The sequence below is a fragment of the Fringilla coelebs genome, assembly GCF_963513975.1.
Source record: "Fringilla coelebs genome assembly, chromosome: 28".
Classification (NCBI taxonomy): Eukaryota; Metazoa; Chordata; class Aves; order Passeriformes; family Fringillidae; genus Fringilla; species Fringilla coelebs.
Genome location: NC_140054.1, coordinates 5,510,003 through 5,528,071, shown reverse-complemented (window position 1 = coordinate 5,528,071; position 18,069 = coordinate 5,510,003). Strand labels below are relative to the sequence as shown.

Below are 18,069 nucleotides of genomic sequence, written 5' to 3'. Positions count from 1 at the left end.
GGTCAGGGTGTGCCCCAGGCCCTCACCTCCTCCTCCTCCAGGCGCCGCAGGGCGTCGCTGATGTACTTGACGTGCTGGGTGGTCAGAGTGACCAGGGCCGTGTAGCGAGTCCTCAGATCCATGAACTGCCAAGGGGGAGCACAGAGGGGAAAAGGGGCTGCATCAGTCCTGCTGGCAGGTCCACAGTGCCACCCTTCACGGGACAGGACACGGATGAGGCACCTCTGGCTTGGGATCCCCCCAGGGGAACCGGGCAGAGCCGGGATGGCACCAATGGAATGCAGCCAGTCTGCTGGGGAGGGTGGTGGCCACACAAGGCATGCTGCACTGGACACTGACACTGGAGCCAGGGGACACTCCGGCCACGGACACTGGGATGCTCGACTCTTACAGAGGGCTGGCTACTGGGATCTTTAATATCCACACAGAGCAGACAGGAGCTCGGGTCCCTACAAGGTTCTCATCCCAAAGATGCACACACAGCAACACTGCATGGTGCTCTGGTTATTTACCTCACAAGGCTGAAGGGCTGAGCCGACCCTGCTGGATTTGACCCAGGGGTTCCCAGGAGTCAAGGTATGGCATACCTGGTGCTTAGGGCACTAAGCCATCCTCTCTGGCTATTGGAAAAAACAGCGAGGGTGGAAACTTTATTTATACAAGAGAGTTCAGCAGGAAGGAGCTCATTTCACAGAGGCTGCTGGGTGGTTTTGCTGGGCGTGGAAGAAGCCCCAAAGTTTCCCCCTGCTGAGCTGAGGTGGGGTCCTACCTCCTGGGTGATGGCATCTGAGGAGGAGAGCATCCGCCGGCGCTTCATGGGCGACTTCTGCTGCGACTCCACGAAGGCCCTGTAGGTCATCAGCTGCAGCTCATAGTCCTGAAAAGGTGGGGAGACGTGGAGCTTGTGAGATCTGCAAACTCTGCCAGGGCTGCTCCTGCCCAGCACACCCCACCCCACCCAGGAGCTGTACCTTGACGGCGGCCGAGTATTGCTGGGAGAATTTCTGACACTGGTCCAGCTTGGCTTGGTTCTTCTCAATTTCTGCAGCCAAAGCCTTCAAGGGAATTCAAAGCAAAAATGGTTGTCAGAACAGGTTGGCTGAGTTGCTGCCCAGAGAAGCTGTGGATGACCCAAACCCTGGAAGTGCTCAAGGCCAGGTTGGACTGGGCTTGGAACAACCTGGGATAGTGGAAGGTGTCCCTGCCCATGGCAGGGGGATGGAAACAAGATGATCTTGGAGATGCCTTCCAACCCAACCTTTCTGGGATTCTATGAGAGCAGCCATGGGGACGTGAGCAGAATTCTGGTTCGCATCCCTGCACTTTTGGGTAAAATCATTACACTCTCCCATTTTCCACGCAAGACCTCATCTGCACCTCGAGCCAAGCAGAACTCCTCCACTTCCCAGACATGCAGCCTCTTCCCTGCTGCTTTTCATATTTCCAGGCTCAGACATGAAAAGAAGTGACAGCAAGGAGACATCACGAGGTCCTGCCTCACCGTTTGCTGGCTGAGCTGCTCCGACAGCACCCGGCTGTCCTCAGCCTGGCCTGGCTTCATCAGCTCCTGCTGGGCTGTGATCTCCTCAATCCACTGGATCAGGGCGCTGTGGCACTGCCGGTAATCGCTCAGCACCTCCTGGATGCTCTCCAGCTCCGTGTGGCTGAGAGAAAACCACCACAGGTAAGACCAGGAGGGGGTGAAATGCCACCAGCAGGAATCCCAGCCAGAAAAATTCCACCTCCACCCAAGCCTGACCCGAGGTCTCAGCAGAAGGGTGAGGGTAAATGCGGCAGAGGAGGGAGGAGGTCTCTCACCGGGTCTCGATCTGGGCGCAGACTCGCTGCCAGCGATCCCACAGCTGGCTCCCCTTCTCCTGGAAGCGCTCCAGGTCGATGCTGCGCTCCTGCCTCAGCCTGAACAGCTGCTCCCCCACCTCCTTCGCCTTCACCATCTCCTCCTCCAGCGTGGAGAACACGGAGCCCTTGTCCTTCACCTCCCCAAGCCATTGCTGCAAAAGGAGACAGCACCGGGTCAGTGTCACTGAAAGCAGAAGGGAGCAAGGCAGAGATGTCCTCCCAGCCAGAGGTGACACAGCTGGGAAGGGGTTAATGGGTTTATTAACCCCTTCTCCTTAACCTGCAAAGAACTGGGAGGTGTAGAATGAAGGGAACATGCTCCCAGCTCAGGCTGGTGCAGGGTCATGTCCTACAGCAGCAGAGCACAAGCCACAGCACCTCCTCTACACTGACAGAGCAATCAGGGCTCTCACATCAGCAGCACAAAACCCTCCAAAAATGTATCGAGGCAAGAAAAATGTCCCACGGTCCAAATCCAGCAGAAAAAAGGGAAGGACAGTGCTTGAAAAACCAACAGCACCAACCTGCAAGGCCGCCCTGTGGGTCTGAATGGCTGCCAGGTCAGCAGGAACAGCCTCCTCCTGGCTCAGCTTCACCTCGTAGCCTTTCACCAGGGATTCTGCTCCCTGGGTGCTGCGGATAATGATGTCAACCGTCTTCAACCTGGCAAATCAAACAGAACACACTGACACCCCAGACGTGGCACAGATCTGGAGGCTGCAGGGGGGTGGATTCAGATACATCCACCACCAGGTGTGCCGGAGGGACACAATAAGGCCTTTAGTGAACTGGGAACACCCAGAAGGGTGTTTGGGAACAGAGGCACATCCCAACTCACTTCTCCAGGTAGATGGAAGACAGCCCATGTGTCTGCTCCATCTTGTTCACCACCAAGTCCAGCTCTGAACGCAGGTGGGGCGTGCTGGGCCCTGCAGGAGCTTTGTTCAGGAAGCTGTAACACCTCTCAGACAAAACCCGCAGCTCCGACTGCAGCTGCTGCAGATCCTCCTGTGTGTGCTGCAGGGGAGGGAGACAACGTGAAAGGAGGGAAAAGGCAGGGGAAAGAGGCAGGGGGGAAAGAGGCAGGGGGGAAAAGGCAGGGGGGAAAAGGCAGGGGGGAAAAGGCAGGGGGGAAAAGGCAGGGGGGAAAAGGCAGGGGGGAAAAGGCAGGGGGGAAAAGGCAGGGGGAAAAAGGCAGGGGGGAAAAGGCAGGGGGGAAAAGGCAGGGGGAAAAAGGCAGGGGGAAAAAGGCAGGGGGAAAAAGGCAGGGGGAAAAAGGCAGGGGGAAAAAGGACAGGGGGAAAAAGGACGGGGGAAAAAGGACAGGGGGAAAAAGGACAGGGGGAAAAAGGACAGGGGGAAAAAGGACAGGGGGAAAAAGGACAGGGGGAAAAAGGCAGGGGGAAAAAGGCAGGGGGAAAAAGGCAGGGGGAAAAAGGCAGGGGGGAAGAGGCAGGGGGGAAAAGGCAGGAGGGAAAAAGGCAGGAGGGAAAAAGGCAGGAGGGAAAAAGGCAGGAGGGAAAAAGGCAGGAGGGAAACAGGCAGGAGGGAAACGGGCAGGATTGCCCTTGGCAAAGCAGCCGGCAGGAGATGAAGCAGGCAGCCTGCCGGCTGAGCTCCCCTTCTGCCTCCCGGGCATCGAGATCCCCTCCGACCCCTCGCCCACCCAGAGGAGCCCCAGCTGTGTCTGGCTGTGTGTGTCCCAGCCCTGACCTCCTGCTCTGCCAGGCGCAGGGTGTTCTCCTGGATGCTGTCCCCGTCCGCCCGGGCGCTGCTGGGCGCCTGCACGCGGCTCAGCAGCCGCTGCTCGCACTCCTCCAGCCGCAGGCGGATGTTCTTCAGCTCGGACAGATAGGTCCTGGCAACGGTCTCATCCTTGTCCTCTGCAAGCCAGACACACAGAACACCAGCTCAAGCACCACTGGGCAGTATCTGTCCCAAACAGCCTGCTGGAATCCCCAGAGCTGAGTGTGCATCTCTGCTCAGATGGGAAACAGCTCAATTAAATCATTAAATCGTTAAATCATCATCTTCTGGAAATGAGTCCAGCCACAGGGAGCCTCATCGGAGTCCTCGGTCCTGGTGGGACTCGTGGTGTCACAAGTGCCACCACCTCGTGCATTCTCCCAAAGACTAAATGCAGGAAGAGCTCCTTGCTTGGAATGCATTCCCTCTGCCAACACTAGAAGGGGAAGAGGACTCAGCAGCTCGGCTGAAGCTGCAAAGCCAAGGCCTCTCTGCAGGAACAGTGCTGGACAAAGGCCGAACACTTCGATGGATAGATGGAGAAATAAGGAGAGCAGCTGCTCACACCACCAACCAGCCAGCTCAGGAAAAGAAGAACACGAAGCCATCCCATAAATCCTTTGTTTATGAGTTCCCACAGCTCCTGGTTAAACCATCAGGCCCTTTGAAGCTCACCGTTCTCCATGGACTCCAGCAGCTGCCGGATGTGTTCCTTGGAAGACTCCACTTCCTCCTCCAGGCGCAGCCGGTCCGACACGGAGAAGAGCTCTGAGTCCCGGCTGTCCTGCAGGAAATCCTCGTAGTGGCCCTGCAGACTCTTCAGGGCTTGCTGACACTCCCCTGGAGCCAAGGATCTCAGCTGTGAGGGGAAAAAGAGGCACGTCCAAACATCAGGAACACCTTCCTGCACACCAGCTGAAGCGCCTTCATCTGCCCAAGGAGGGTTTTCAGGGTGGGAGAGGTAAATCCTCTGCCCAAGGAGTGTTTTCAGAGGGGGAGAGGTAAATCCTCTGCCCAAGGAGTGTTTTCAGAGGGGGAGAGGTAAATCCTCTGTGTCAGACCCATGCCTCCCTCCAGCTGTGCTCACTCCCTAATGAAATGCTCAATCCACAATCTCTCAGCAGCAGCAAACTCCTGATGCTCTTTTTATTGGGAAGAGCTGCAACCCTTTTGCACAGCAGCCCCAAACCTGGGTTTTCAAGGCGTGAATTGTTCCCCTTTTCCCCACTGCTGTGAACTGTGACCCTTTTCAAGGTGTGCACGCACTGTCCCAGGTGTAAAGACCTTTGATTTCCCCCCTCCCTGGTTTTCCCCTCTCTTTGGCCACACAGAGAAGCCTGGAGAGCAGCACAACCCCAGAACCAGGCAGGGAAGTTCCTCTGCACCTTTTCCATGCTGAAGCTCTGCACCAGGGCTATGTCCTTCCTCAGGTAGTTCCAGGAGATGAGGCTCTTTGTGTTCACGTGGAGCTGGTGCCAGAGAGCCATCACTTTCTGGTACAGCTGCTCCACCCTGCAAGGGGAAAGGAGCAGATCCATCAGCCCTGGAGCTTCCCAGCAAACCCAGCCCTGATTACTCCAGCCATCACTGGCAGACAGCAGCCCATCACTCCAGTGACCCCAGTCTGCCCCCACGCAGGGAGTGATGCTCCTGCTGTTCAGTGCCAGCAATCCCTGAGGGGATCCCTCCTCCCAAATTGTCATTTTTTTTCATTTTGCAAGCTACAGCAGCAGTCTCTGCAATGGAGTTTGCAGCTGTAGAACCATGAAGGATTCCTTTCCCCACCACAAACCACTTTCACACCTGCATCCCCACTCTCTTCCCATTCCCACCCCAAATCTCTCCCCTCCCACGCCACCATCCCACCTCTCTGTGACTGTCACCAAGTTACCTGTTGGCCATCTCGATGGCCTCTTTGTTGGGTGGGGGGATCAGGAAGCAGACAGAAGGCACCATGGCCTCATTCCCTGTGGGGCTGATCACCTTCCACTTGGTCCTCTGGGAATTGTCCTCCAGGACACACTCGTCGTTCCTGCAGATGGTGATCTGCAACAGCACCAGCACCAGGAGCCCATCAGAACCCAGCAGCAGGGCTGTGCACGCCTGTCCCTGCTGCCAGCCCCTCTGCTGGGGGTGAGCCAGCTCCCAGAAATACCCAGATGGACGTGTTTGAATGGAGCAGCAGCCTGGAAATGTGCCAGGCAGTGCGGCACGCTCGTGCCGGGAGAGGAAGGGACAAGGAAGTCACAGGGAGCTGGCTGCCACCCACGTGCTTGTTTGGCTCAGGATGATGAAGCCCATCCTCCTTGGAAGGGGAAAGGACTCCAGCTCCTGCCCAGAATAAATCTAAGACGTGGAAATCTGCTCCAGGAAAAACATCCCTGCTGTTTCCCTCCCGCTGTCTTCCCACTCCCGCGTTGCACTGACAGATCCAACGGTGCCCGTCCTAAACCACCCTGGGTGTCACCCCCTCGTCCCTGCCTTCCCTTCCCCAGTGCCACCAGCACCCTGCCAGCCCTCACCTCGATCTGCCTGTAGTCACAGACAGCCTTGATGGGGATGGTGCTCTTCAGAGCGTGCTCTGGGTTCCTGGGCCGGAGCTGGACGATGCTTTTGGACCGTCCCACCAGGCTGGCAACAGAACTCTTGGACTGGATCAGCTGCTCCTTCTCATCCTGGCAGGGACAAGGAGGATGGGCTGCTCAGGGATGGGAGGAGAGGTCTGTGCCAGGCATCTCAGCTCGCCCCCCACCCCAGAGCTGGCCTGCGAGGGCTGAGCAAACGTCTCAGGAGGATCCTGCTGCCCTGGCAGGATGGGAAGAGGGCTCAGGAGATGGGATGGGACATCACTGCTACTCCCACTGCCCTGCAAGGCCACATGCACATCTCTGCCTCTCTGGCTGGTAGGATGAGAAAATGTTTTCTTTCAAAAGGGGAAAAAAAATAAAAAAAAAAAAAAGAACACAACATCCACCAGAACAAAGTCCCAGGAGCTGTGAGGGGCTGAGAGCAGGACAATGTCCCCCAAAGCTGGGGATGCTCAGCTGCCTGCAGGAGTGCCCAGGGAAGCATGCTCCCTTCTCTAAAGCAAAGGATGAAGGGGTGTTTAAACCAATGGCTGGAATGGGAGATGATGAATTATGGGGATCAAACATCTCAGGAGGAGGGGCTGGGGGGGAGCGATCGCACAGGCCTCTGGCTTTGGGGAGAGATCTGCCAGCTGGAGGAAAATTTATTCCTACAAATCCCTGCTGGGCGTGGTGATGGCACCAGCCCAGGGGGAAAGGTGGCAAAGCTCCCCTGGAACAGCCTCTGGCACCGTGGAGATCACAGCTCTGTGATTAGTGACAGCTCAGCCCGTGCTGGCTGCAGCAAAGGTTTCAAAAAAAAGGATCCCAGAAAAGGTTCTCCCTCATGCTTGGTCCTCTGGGGTTGGTTAGTGTGCTAAGACAGTGGAGGAGACTTGAATGGTTAAAAAAAATAAAATTAAATAAAATTTAAAGAAAAGAATAAATGATTAAATAAACTACCTGTGCCTGTCCCAGGGAGCATGATTGGAAGAAATACAACTTTAACTTATTAGGTAAGAAAGAGTAATATAGCTGAGCTCAGGGCAGCTGCCCCAGCCCTGGGTTTGTGGCCACTCTCTGGCTGCCCAGAACAGCCTCTCCCACCCCAGATGGCACCTGCCAGACTCCTGATGTGCCAGGGCTCCCAAACACAGACCCTGGGGGCCAGCCTGGCTGCTCCAGGTCCTGACAGAACCAGAGACAGGCCAGGACAACCCTGGGAGAGGATGGGGGAGCCCCCAGGCCTCCAGGAGAGAAGCCAGTGCTGATGCACCCATCACCCCCAGTAAGGGCACCCCAGAGCCACTGGGGACACTCTGCTGTGCACTTCTTGGTGACCACCTGCCTCCACAGGCTCAGTGTCACCTCCTGACCCTGCCACCACAGCTCAGCACCCTGGCCACAGCCCAAATCCTCCCCTGACCCTGGTGTCAAACACCAGCTGATGCTTTGCTCCTTGGGGGTTGTTTTCAGGTTGGTTTTTTTCAAGAAGGTGACAGTGCCATGGCCTGGGCTGGACTCTGCTCTGCTAAGCCAGGCCACGTGTTCAGAGATCAGCCCCTGGCACAGCCAGGCTGCCCTGGCTCTCCCCCATCCAGCAGGATGGATTAACACAGGATTTGGGCTGGATAAAGAGCAGGCATTTCTCCACCAGCTCCAAAGCAGAACCAGGAGCATCCTGGAGGCGCTGCCTTTGTCAGCAGGATGGGCATGGCCGGGGCAGGAGCAGCTCACACGTCAGCACAGGCTGCCTGCTGCTCACCCTGAGGACACAGAGAGGTCAGATGGTGCCTCTAAATGACAGTGACCCACTCCTCAGCTGGGGCCAGCACAGCCTGCAGCTCATTCAGCAGCTCCAAGGGCAAGCAAATCCCAGCCTGAGGTGGGACACAAACCATACCCCAAACCGTGGGGATGCAGAGCCCAGTTCTCCCTGGGGAGGAAAGAGGAGCCCCAGGCAACGCTGCTGGACCAGAGCAGGGTGGTGGGGTGTCAGAGAACCCACCATGGAGTCCTGCAGGAGGTCCTCCAGCCGTGTCAGGCTCGTGTTGTGGTCGCAGGAATATTTCCTTTTGATGGAGTCCTGCAGGTTCCGCAGGTACGTCTCCGACTCCCGGGCGTCGCTGAAGAACTGCCGAGGCAAAAAGGGTCACAGGGACCTGGAAAAGCCCCCTGAGCAGCCTGGAGACGGGCAAGGAGCACCCCAAAGGCTCAGCCAGCAGCTCCTGACACTGCTCTGGCTTTAGGGCTGCAAGGGCAGGATCATCCCAGGTGGATGAGCAGAAACACAGGGAAGCTGATCCCTTTTTCCCCTAAAAGGCCCAGGGAGCAGCTAACAGATATTCCAGAGAAAAAAATCCCTTCTTCCCTCTCCATCAAGGACAACAGCAGTGTGAGGAGCTCATGGAGTGGGATTCAGCAGATGGGACTGAGGGAATTTGGCCCCAAATACCTGGAAATAGGCAGCGTTCTCCTTCACGTGCTGCTCCACGCACAGGCAGAGCTGCTTGATCCACTGCCACTGGGTGTGCACAGCAGCACTGTAGGCCTGTGGAAAACACAGACAAGGGCACTGGAAAAGGGCATGCACAGCCAGGAGGGGCACAGCAAGGACACAGGAGCCTGAGGGAAGGACAGAAATGACCAAAATCTGCCTGCAGCCAGGAGGGTTTGGACACAGAAGATGGCAGAGCCTGTCTCGGTGTCCCCCAGGATGCCAGAGGCAGGAACAGTTTTGCTTTTACCCCATGGAAAAGGTTCCCACAGCCCTTTGCTTCACCACCACGGTGTCCCTGGAAGCCTGGATGACCCCAGGGCAGCCAAGGCCATTCCCTGCATCCCCTCTCTGTGGGAAAGGCTCACACTCTGAGTGTTGGCAGCGATGTTTTGGGAACGGCCACTTCCCAAAATTAAAAATCTCTACCACTGCACCAATGTCCTGCCACCATAAAACACTTCATCAGGCACTGTGGGGTGAGGCAGTGAGTCTCCCAGTTCCAGCTGAGGTGATTTGATCCTCAGGAACCCCACAGCCCTGCTCACCTCCACGGTTTGCTTGGCTGGGTGGTTCTCCAGGGAGAGCAGCTCAGCAGTGTCCTGCAGGGAACGGAAGATGTCCTGCTTCTCTTCCAGCTCTGCTGTCAGCTCCTGCAGGAGGGAAAGTGCAAATCTCACTTCTGGGACCTGGCTCAGACCATGTGTCCAACTAACACAGTGTGGAAGCTCTAAAGGAGGCCCCAGTGGATGCCAGGGAATCCAGCATGGCACCACAGCCCCATTCCCAACAGGAATCTGCCTCCTGTGTGCCAAACAGGCACTGGAAACCTGCCCAGGGACCCCTTCAGCTTCACACAGCGATTGTGCAAAGATGGGAATTTGTTTATACTGCTGTAAAGAGGAATCAATTTTCCTCTTTGGCTCAGACTTACTCCCCTCGCCCCCGCTAGTTCAAGATGCCTTGAGCTCCAAAATAATGCTAAAAATACATCTTTTGATGCCTTTTTTGATTGCCATTCAATTGAACACACACATTCATTTCACTTTCTGCTCTGGGGAGCGCTTCCATCAGATCTGTTCAGGCACAACAAGCCCAGGGAGCCGGGAGGGAGCATCCAGCCTCAGGATTTCAGGTCTGTCAGGAGCTGAGGGCTCCACAGAGGACCAAGAGCAGCACCTGCCCTCCCAGCACTCACCGAGAAGTAATTCTTCTTGGCTGCAATGTTGGGGTTGTTGTCACTCCAGTCATAGGCCAGTTCCTCCTCCTCCTTCTCATTCAGCCAGATCAGCTCAGCAGTGGCCCGGGACACGAATCCATGCAAGCTCTGCAGGTGCCTCAGCCTGAAGCTCGAGGTTTCCTGGGCACCAAGAACGGTTCATTATTCCTCCTCCCTGCTCTGTAGCCGATGGTTTTTTTGCCCTCTCCCCAGCCTTGGAGCAGGGAAGGCCCCCAGGCTCCCTGGGCAGTGCTGGCAGCCCACTCACCATCAGTTTGCAGTACTGAGTCTCCAGCTTGCCCAGCGTCTCCGTGTAGCTGGCACGGAAATTCGGAGACATTTTACCCTGAAGGATGAGAAACGCTCTTGTTACCCACCACAGGACAGCATCACCCAGAACCCCATCCCCAAATCTTTCTCCACAGCTCTGCCTGAGGAAGGGGAGGGTGGAGAGGACGGCTCAGGGCAGCACTGCATCAATTCAGAAGCTCCATCCTTAAAAATCACCTCTGTCCCAGGGATGTGACCCACAAGGGATGATCCCAACGCCCTCATTTCCCACGTGGGGCCATGCCTGGTGTCCCCCAGCATACCTCATACATCCTGGCCTCCTTCACGCTGGAGCCCAGGTCCTCCACGCTGGCGTGGATGTGCCTCTGGGTCTCCAGCTGGGATTCCACACTCGGCAGGTCAGTGCCCCACTCTGCCCGCTCCAGCCTCATCTGAAACCAAGAGGCTCAGGTCAGCACTGCTCTCAAAGGGACACCAGGAATCCTCCCAGAGGAAGGAACAGGAATCACCCCAGAGGGAACAAACACCTCCCAGGCTTGGTGCAAGATCCTAAGCCAGTGCTCCAACTCTGAATATTTCTGGGACAGCCTACACAAGCTTCCCACCCACTTGAGACCAAGTGACTGCATCAGCACAGATCTGCTGATCTGATCAGGAGCCTCTGATCCCCACTGGCCAGCAGGACCACAAGAGAGAAAACCCAGCTCCAGATAGAAGCCTCAGATCTCCAAAAACGACAAACCACCACAGCAACTCTTCACAGATAAAGGCAGGAAAAGGCCTGGGGCATCTTCCCACATCAGCCTGAGCACAGGCAGGAGGTTTGGCCCAGCATCTCCTCACCTGCATCTCCTCCACCCAGGCCAGCAGCTCGTAGACGAAGCGCAGGCTGCCTTCATCTTCCGAGGAGGAGATGGCCACCAGCTCTGTCCTGGTCATGGGCTTCCTGAACCAGGAGGCCGAGGAGGTGTGGAGCCCCTTGGTCAGGGACTCGCCCTTCAGGTGTGTGGTGCTCAGAGTGGACGTGGGCACCAGCTCCAGGGTGGAGAAGTGACCCTTCCTGTACAGGTTGGTGCACTCCAAGCGCAGCGTCACCAGCTCGTCCTGCAGCCTCATGGTCCTGGGGAAGCAAGCAAGGAGTGGGTCAGGATAGGAATGTGTCACAGAGTGACAGAACCCTTCTTTGGCTCCTTAAAAAGGAAAAAAAGCCCAGAAGTTTTTCTCCTTGTTTAGGTAAAAAGACACCTCATAGGACTTGAGGGACTTCACCCCAAACCTAAGGATGGCCAATTGGACAGGAGCCAGAAAATCCTGTCTGAGCAATTTACTAGAAAAAGAGGAGAACAAAGAAACTAATGGCTTTTGTGAGGTGTTTTACCAGGAGCAAGAACCTCTTGCACCTGGCTCGGTTTTTCTCTGTAAAGAGTTTTGTTATTTTGCCTTTTATTAAAACTTTTCTGTTTCCAGCACTCCCACAGAAGCCATCCTGCTGATTTTATGCCTTCTGAGGCAGCTGAGCTATCTTGGGTGTGATATAAATGTCTAAGAGCTCATAAGACCTGGCTCAAGGAGACCATATATCAGGTAAGGAGATGGACACGTGTGCCACCAGGATATTTTCTGAAAAATCCCTTCACCAGGATTTTCCTCCTGAGAAGCTGAGAAGCCTCAGGAAAGAAATGTAGACAATAATTATCTGATTGCTTGGAACGTGGTTTGGGGGCTGCATCTTTGATTGGTCCCATGTGAATTGTTTTTAATTAATGACCAGTCCCAGTCCAGCTGTGCCAGACTCTCTGAGTCTGTCACGAGTTTTTATTATTCCTTCTTCTCTAACCTTCTGATGTCTCCTTTCTCTTTCTTTAGTATAGTTTTAGTATATAAATTTTCTTTTAACATAATATAATAAAATAAAATAATGCATCAGCCTTCTGAAAACTTGGGAGTCAATTCTCACCTCTCTGTAACCTTTCTCGTTCTTTAGTATAGTTTTAGTATATAATTTTCATAGAATAGAATAGAATAGAATAGAATAGAATAGAATAGAAGAGAAGAGAATATATCATAAAATAATAAATTAGCCTTCTGAAAACTTGGGAGTCAATTCTCATCTCTCTGTATCTTTTCTCTTTCTTTAGTATAGTTTTAGGATATCATTTTCATAGAATAGGATAGAATAGAATATATCATAAAATAATAAATTAGCCTTCTGAAAACTTGGGAGTCAATTCTCATCTCTCTGTATCTTTTCCCATTCTTTAGTATCATTTTACTATATAATTTTCATTTTCATAGAATAGAATAGAATAGAATATATCATTAAATGATAAATCAGCCTTCTGAAAACTTGGGAGTCAATTCTCATCTCTCTGTATCCTTTCTCTTTCTCTAGTATAGTTTTACTACATCATTTTCATAGAATAGAATAGAATAGAATAGAATAGAATAGAATAGAATACATCATTAAATGATAAATCAACCTTCTGAAAACTTGGGAGTCAATTCTCATCTCTGTTTCTTTTCCCATTCTTTAGTACAGTTTTGCTATATCATTTTCATAGAATAGAATAGAATAGAATAGAATAGAACAGAATACGTCATTAAATGATAAATCAGCCTTCTGAAAACTTGGGAGTCAATTCCCATCCCTCACCTCCTCCTGGGGACCCTCAAAACCCCACATCAATCTTTGAGCACACACGTGCCCCACACTGATGGGCTGTGCAGCCCCTGAGGAAGCCTCCCAAGGTCACCTGAACACCAGCTCCTCCAGCTGGTAGTAGTTCTCGTCCCGGAGGATCTGCACGTCCGCCTGGAGCTGGCGGATGAGCCCCTCGCTCTCCTGCAGGAACGCCACCACGTCCGCCTCGTGCTGCACCGGCTGGCCCGACTCCAGGTGAGCGGCATCCTGAGGGGACAGGGGACACTCAGGGACCCTCCCCTCCGCCCTGAGAGGGGGCTGAGAGTCACAGCACCCCCTGTCACATCCTTCTCCCCTTCCTTCTCTTTTCCCCCAGCGTGGAGCTGCTCCATGGCTGGAGGTCAGGGACCTCCTCTCCAAGCGTTTTCCTGTTTCTTAAGTTGGTGTTTTTCACAACAGTGGAGCTCCCCTGCCACACCTGCAGCCCCAGCAAGAGATATTGGTGGTGGTCTGTTACAGACATATTCTATGAAAAATCTTTTTGTAAGGATTTTTTCTCCTGAGAAGCTGAGAGGCCTCAGAAATGAACTGTAAACAAAGATGATCTGCTGCTGTGGGAATGCAACAGGGGCATCTTTGATTGGTCTCATGTGGTTGTTTTTAATTAATGGCCAATCACAGTCCAGCTGTCTCAGACTCTAATCAATCACAAAATTTTATTATCATTCCATTCCTTTCCTTTCAAGCCTTCTGATGAAATCCTTTCCTCTATTCTTTGGTGTAGTTTTAATATATCATTTTCTTATAATATAATATATATCTTAAAATAATAAATCAGCCTTCTGAAACATGGAGTCAAGATTCTTATCTCATCTCATCCTGAGCCCCCTGTGAACACCACCACAGTGGTCCCTTCTCCTTGCCCACCCTGGGTGCTGCTGGCTGGCAGTGACCATTCCAGGAGCCCCAGGTGTCTAAAGGGGGCTGTGGTCTGACACTGAGTCCTTTCCACCAGGCAAATAAAACAGATTTTGGGGGTTTTAAACCTCATTATACAACAAAAAAATACTCAACAAGCTGTTCCAGAAGGGCTGTTCTCCACCCCAGAACCTCTGCAGATGTCCAGCCCCATTTACTGCATTCCCAGAGACAAGACCATTCCCCATGCCCCCAAATATCTGCCACCACCCCCAGAGCACCTCTGGGACAGGCCCAAGGGCAAGAAAAGAAAGGAAAACATTCCAGGGGGAACCCACCACCCCAGGCAGAAGAGAGGAGAGGAGATGGGTACAAAACAAGAGTAGGAAAACAAACAAATCGATAAAATCAGGAGGGGCAAACCCCACTCCCCACTCACAGCCTGTAGCGTGTTCTTCGCCAGGGTGAGCTTTTCTTCACAGCTCAGAGCACCATTCTGGATTTTGTTAGCGATTTGTAGCAGCAATTCCAGCCTGGAATGACAGAGGGAGATGAGGGAGGGGTTTTGGGAGAGGAAGGAGCAGGGGATGTCCCTGCCAGGGGCACGGCACCCACCTCTCCACCGCCGGCCGCAGGAGCTTCTCGCGCTCCAGCATCTCGATGATGAGCTTGCCCCATTCCTCCTCCACATCGTTGGGGTGGTAGCCCTGGGGCAACTTGATGCGTCCAAATTCAATCCAAACCTGGGGGAAACATCAGCAGAATGGCATTTCCCACCTCTGCCTTGAGCTGCCTGGGGATTCCAGGGAGGGGAGAGGGGCTCTGCTCCTGCAGCGTGCTGCTCGCTGCCTCCTTTATCCTGAGGGGTGTTCCCACTTCTCCACCCCAAAATAAACCTGAACTGAGCACAGTTCAGTCCTGCTAAAAAAGCACAGCATTCCCACCTACCAGCCCTGGGCAGCCAGGATGATCCTTACCTCTAGCAGTTTGTAGAGCTCCTCTATCTGTCCTTTCTCCTGCTCTTTCGCTGGGATTTCAGTTTCTTTGAAGTGTATGTACTGGTTATAAAGTGCCTGGCATGAGAAAGGCTCATCAGGAACCACCCTGGGGAGTGCCACCACCCATCCCTCAGCACTGGACACAGGACACACTGAGGAGAAACCTTGTCCAGGACCTACCTTTAGCTCTACAGGGTTCTGGGGGAAGGATTTGTCTGACATGAGTATCGTGTGCTGCTTGATCCACGAGATGAGGGACTCCACACGGGTCTGGTACTCCAGCCACCTCGAATCCACCTCCTGTGGGGCAAGAATGTCTTTGTGATTTGCCCACTGCTGTGATGCCATCCCAGGTACAGAGAGGAGGAGGAGGATCCTGGCCTTACAAACACCCCAGCAGGTCACAGGGCAGACACCATAATGGGGTCTTATCCTCCCTCTGAGCCTCTTCTCTCTCCTCAGCCCTCTTCCACAGGGAACAGACCCTCTCCCAAACCCTGCCCACAACCCCCAGCTGCCTCCCAAATGGCTGTCCCAGCCTCCCAGCCCTCAGCAGTGCTTACAATGGCGCTGATCCCTTCTCCTCCCTCGGGGACTTTGGGAAAGGCATCGTAGATTGAAGACACGTAAGTTATCACGGATTTCTCATCCGGAGAGGGAACGTCCACGTCTGGCAGGAGGGAAGCAGAAAGGCAGTGAGGAAAGGGAGTGGGAAGAGAGGCTGGCATGTCCCTGCACTGCTCTCATGCCCTGGGCACCCACCTTCAGCATCCAGCAGCCGTGTGACCCCCAGGCGCTCGGCGATCTCGAAGGCTTGCTCCAGGTTCTCCCGGTTACTCTGGATCTGCACCCTCTCCATGTCCACCAGATCTGGCCTGCAAGACACGCCCCAGAGTCACAGCCAGCACCAGTGGCCAGGGCAGAGCATCCCAGGTGGGCATCACTGCCATGGGTGGCTCCCAGGGCTGCTCTGAGCTCCTGTGCCAGGGCAGGGGCTCTCCAAGGGGACTGGGCTGCAGGACTTCCCTCTCTCACCCCCTTTGGGAAGGGGGTTCAGGCTGCAAAGAAAACACTCTTGCTGCCAGCTGGGGAAGAAGGAATCAAGAGAGGTTCAACTGCTGCTTGAGACACCTCTAAGGTCCTTGGATAAAAGCATGGATGGAAGTGCTGCTGCTCATGGAGAGCAAAAGGGCAGCACTGCAGCACTCAAGAGTTTTAAAGCTTTTCCTTTCTGCCTCTCTTCCCAGCCTCATTTAGATTTTTTTTCCTGCAACCTGACGTACGTTTTGCTCATTCCAAGCATCCCCCCCTCCACAGCTACCTGGCAGAAGAGATAACTCCAAGTAAAAAAGACATTGCTCCCTGCCACATCTCCAAGCACTCCAGCCCATCACTGACCACAGTGGTGGGCAGAGACCCCTGGGAGACCCTCATCCCTCCTCCCACCCTCATGACACTCCCAGTGCTGCTCCCTGCCTACCTGTATCTGTGGATGAGGGCGTTGAACATCTTGCCATCACTCCAGCAGGAGGAGAAGTTGGTGCACTTCAACCCGATGTAACCTGCTGTCACCTTCTGTGTCCACAGCAGGAGCTTCTCCTTGGCTGACATATCCCCCAGCTCCCCACTGATGTAGATGTCAGAGATCTGTAAGGAAGCAGCACAGCCATGGGAGGATGCAGGAGCAGGGAAACCTCCACCAGTTTCTGGATGCCCCAGAGCTGGCTACCAGAAAGGGCAGGAGGCAACTCATGGTCACTGTGGGGAGAGGGGACCCCGTGGCCAAGGAACTTGGGAAGGGGTGACAGGACCTGTTTGGGCAGGCTGGAGATCCGAGCAGGCAGAGCCAGACATTTTCTAACCCCGTTTCACAGGGCCACCAGGTGCTGCCTGGCCACACAGCCCAGCCCAGCTGGGACAGGAGCTGACAACTCCAAAGCCCAGCTCCCAACAACCAGCAGAGCCACTCCCTCTGCACCATCAGGACACATCGGGACAGGGACACACCTCACTGGGAACACAATGTCCTGGAGAGAGGAGGCTCCAGACAGGCCCCTTCCTGCCTCTCCCTGCTCCCTCCTGTACCCTCACTGCCCCTGCCCAGCACCCTCAGACCTCCTGGAATGGTCACTGCCACCCAGCAGCACCCAGGGTGGGCAAGGAGAAGGGACCACCACCAATATCTCTTTTTGGGGCTGCAGGTGTGGCAGGGGAGCTGCACCTGGAACACCCTGTTGTAAAAAATACCAACTTAAGAAGCGGGAAAACCACTCAGAGAGGAGATCTCTGACCTCCAGCCACGGAGCAGCTCCACGCTGGGGGAAAAGAGAAGGATGGAGGGAAGGATGTGACATCCCCCCTCTGCCTGGCTGGTGCCAGGGGGTGCTGGTGGCAGGGGGTGCTGTGACCCAGTTCCCAACAAAAGACAGCGACAGTCACGGACCCCTCAGACAGGGCTGGCTGCGAATCCCAGACTGGCACGTGACACCACGCACGTGTCCCCGCATGCCAGCATATTCCTGATTGGCACGGCTTCCTCCTCACCCTCCCCTCTCCAGCTCCCCAGTTAGTACAATTACCTCCCCTTAATTAAGGAGAGGACAAAGGGGAGGATGGGAGCCACTCGGATTTTCCAGGGTGCCCACGGAAAGGCTTTTTGCTTCCCGGATTCCTCCTCCCAGCACTGCAGGGAGCAGGTGTGCCAGCACCCAGCCCTGAAAACACCCAAATCCCTGCCCAAAACACCCTCAGCTGGGTGCTGGCAGCGCTCAGGTCCCGGCTGTCAGACATCCCTTAGCAGGCAGGAGACAGGGACCTGCGGGATTATCCCTCTCGGCGGGGCGGGTGCTGCCGGTGTCATTGGTATGCTGCAGCTCACCTCCCTCTCCAGCCTGACACGCTCATCACACATAAAACTGCTCTTTGTCAGCTGCCGCCACACTGCCGGAGCTGCTTTTAACTCCTCCAGCCCCGGGGCTGCCTTTCCCCAGGGATGTCGGGAGCGGGCACCTGGCGGGAGCCGGGATGGATGGGAGGATGTGCTGGGTGAGCAGCAGGATGCAGGATGGGAGCCTCCATGCCTGCAGGGAGCAGGGGAGGACCCACAAAGCTCCCCCTGCTCAGCACCCCTTTATTAATTACCTGATGGCTCTTAATTTAGAGCAAAATTAACCTTTCTGTGAACCCACCCACCAGCTGTGCCCCACCCGGGCTCTCCAGCAGTGCTGCCCATCCAGGAGCACTCACAGCACCCAGATCTGGTAAATCCTTTATTTTTAATCCCTGACACAGCACTGGGGCTCTCCAACCACTGGGCCTGTTCCCTGAGAGGA

The 18,069-nt window shown here is 54.6% G+C and overlaps 1 protein-coding gene across 8 annotated transcripts in view; it reads right to left on the bottom strand.

Annotated features, from left to right (window-relative positions):
• MACF1 (microtubule actin crosslinking factor 1) overlaps window positions 1-18,069 on the bottom strand; it is a 131,661-nt gene that overhangs the window by 78,647 nt on the left and 34,945 nt on the right. For 7 of the 8 annotated variants that reach the window (XM_084222735.1, XM_084222739.1, XM_084222741.1 and 4 more), the window contains 27 exons: window positions 16,218-16,384; window positions 15,500-15,612; window positions 15,301-15,407; window positions 14,918-15,037; window positions 14,717-14,812; window positions 14,355-14,482; window positions 14,179-14,272; window positions 12,934-13,088; window positions 11,024-11,300; window positions 10,483-10,611; window positions 10,158-10,235; window positions 9,869-10,030; window positions 9,219-9,323; window positions 8,629-8,724; window positions 8,182-8,307; window positions 6,129-6,281; window positions 5,498-5,652; window positions 4,992-5,118; window positions 4,282-4,465; window positions 3,574-3,743; window positions 2,699-2,877; window positions 2,385-2,523; window positions 1,819-2,012; window positions 1,502-1,664; window positions 972-1,055; window positions 770-877; window positions 27-125 (listed from right to left, as the gene is read on the bottom strand). In XM_084222735.1, the coding sequence (XP_084078861.1) occupies window positions 27-125; window positions 770-877; window positions 972-1,055; window positions 1,502-1,664; window positions 1,819-2,012; window positions 2,385-2,523; window positions 2,699-2,877; window positions 3,574-3,743; window positions 4,282-4,465; window positions 4,992-5,118; window positions 5,498-5,652; window positions 6,129-6,281; window positions 8,182-8,307; window positions 8,629-8,724; window positions 9,219-9,323; window positions 9,869-10,030; window positions 10,158-10,235; window positions 10,483-10,611; window positions 11,024-11,300; window positions 12,934-13,088; window positions 14,179-14,272; window positions 14,355-14,482; window positions 14,717-14,812; window positions 14,918-15,037; window positions 15,301-15,407; window positions 15,500-15,612; window positions 16,218-16,384 (3,708 nt within the window). The remainder of the gene's footprint in view (window positions 1-26; window positions 126-769; window positions 878-971; window positions 1,056-1,501; window positions 1,665-1,818; window positions 2,013-2,384; window positions 2,524-2,698; window positions 2,878-3,573; window positions 3,744-4,281; window positions 4,466-4,991; window positions 5,119-5,497; window positions 5,653-6,128; window positions 6,282-8,181; window positions 8,308-8,628; window positions 8,725-9,218; window positions 9,324-9,868; window positions 10,031-10,157; window positions 10,236-10,482; window positions 10,612-11,023; window positions 11,301-12,933; window positions 13,089-14,178; window positions 14,273-14,354; window positions 14,483-14,716; window positions 14,813-14,917; window positions 15,038-15,300; window positions 15,408-15,499; window positions 15,613-16,217; window positions 16,385-18,069) is intronic. The other variant, XM_084222736.1, reaches the window with a different exon arrangement.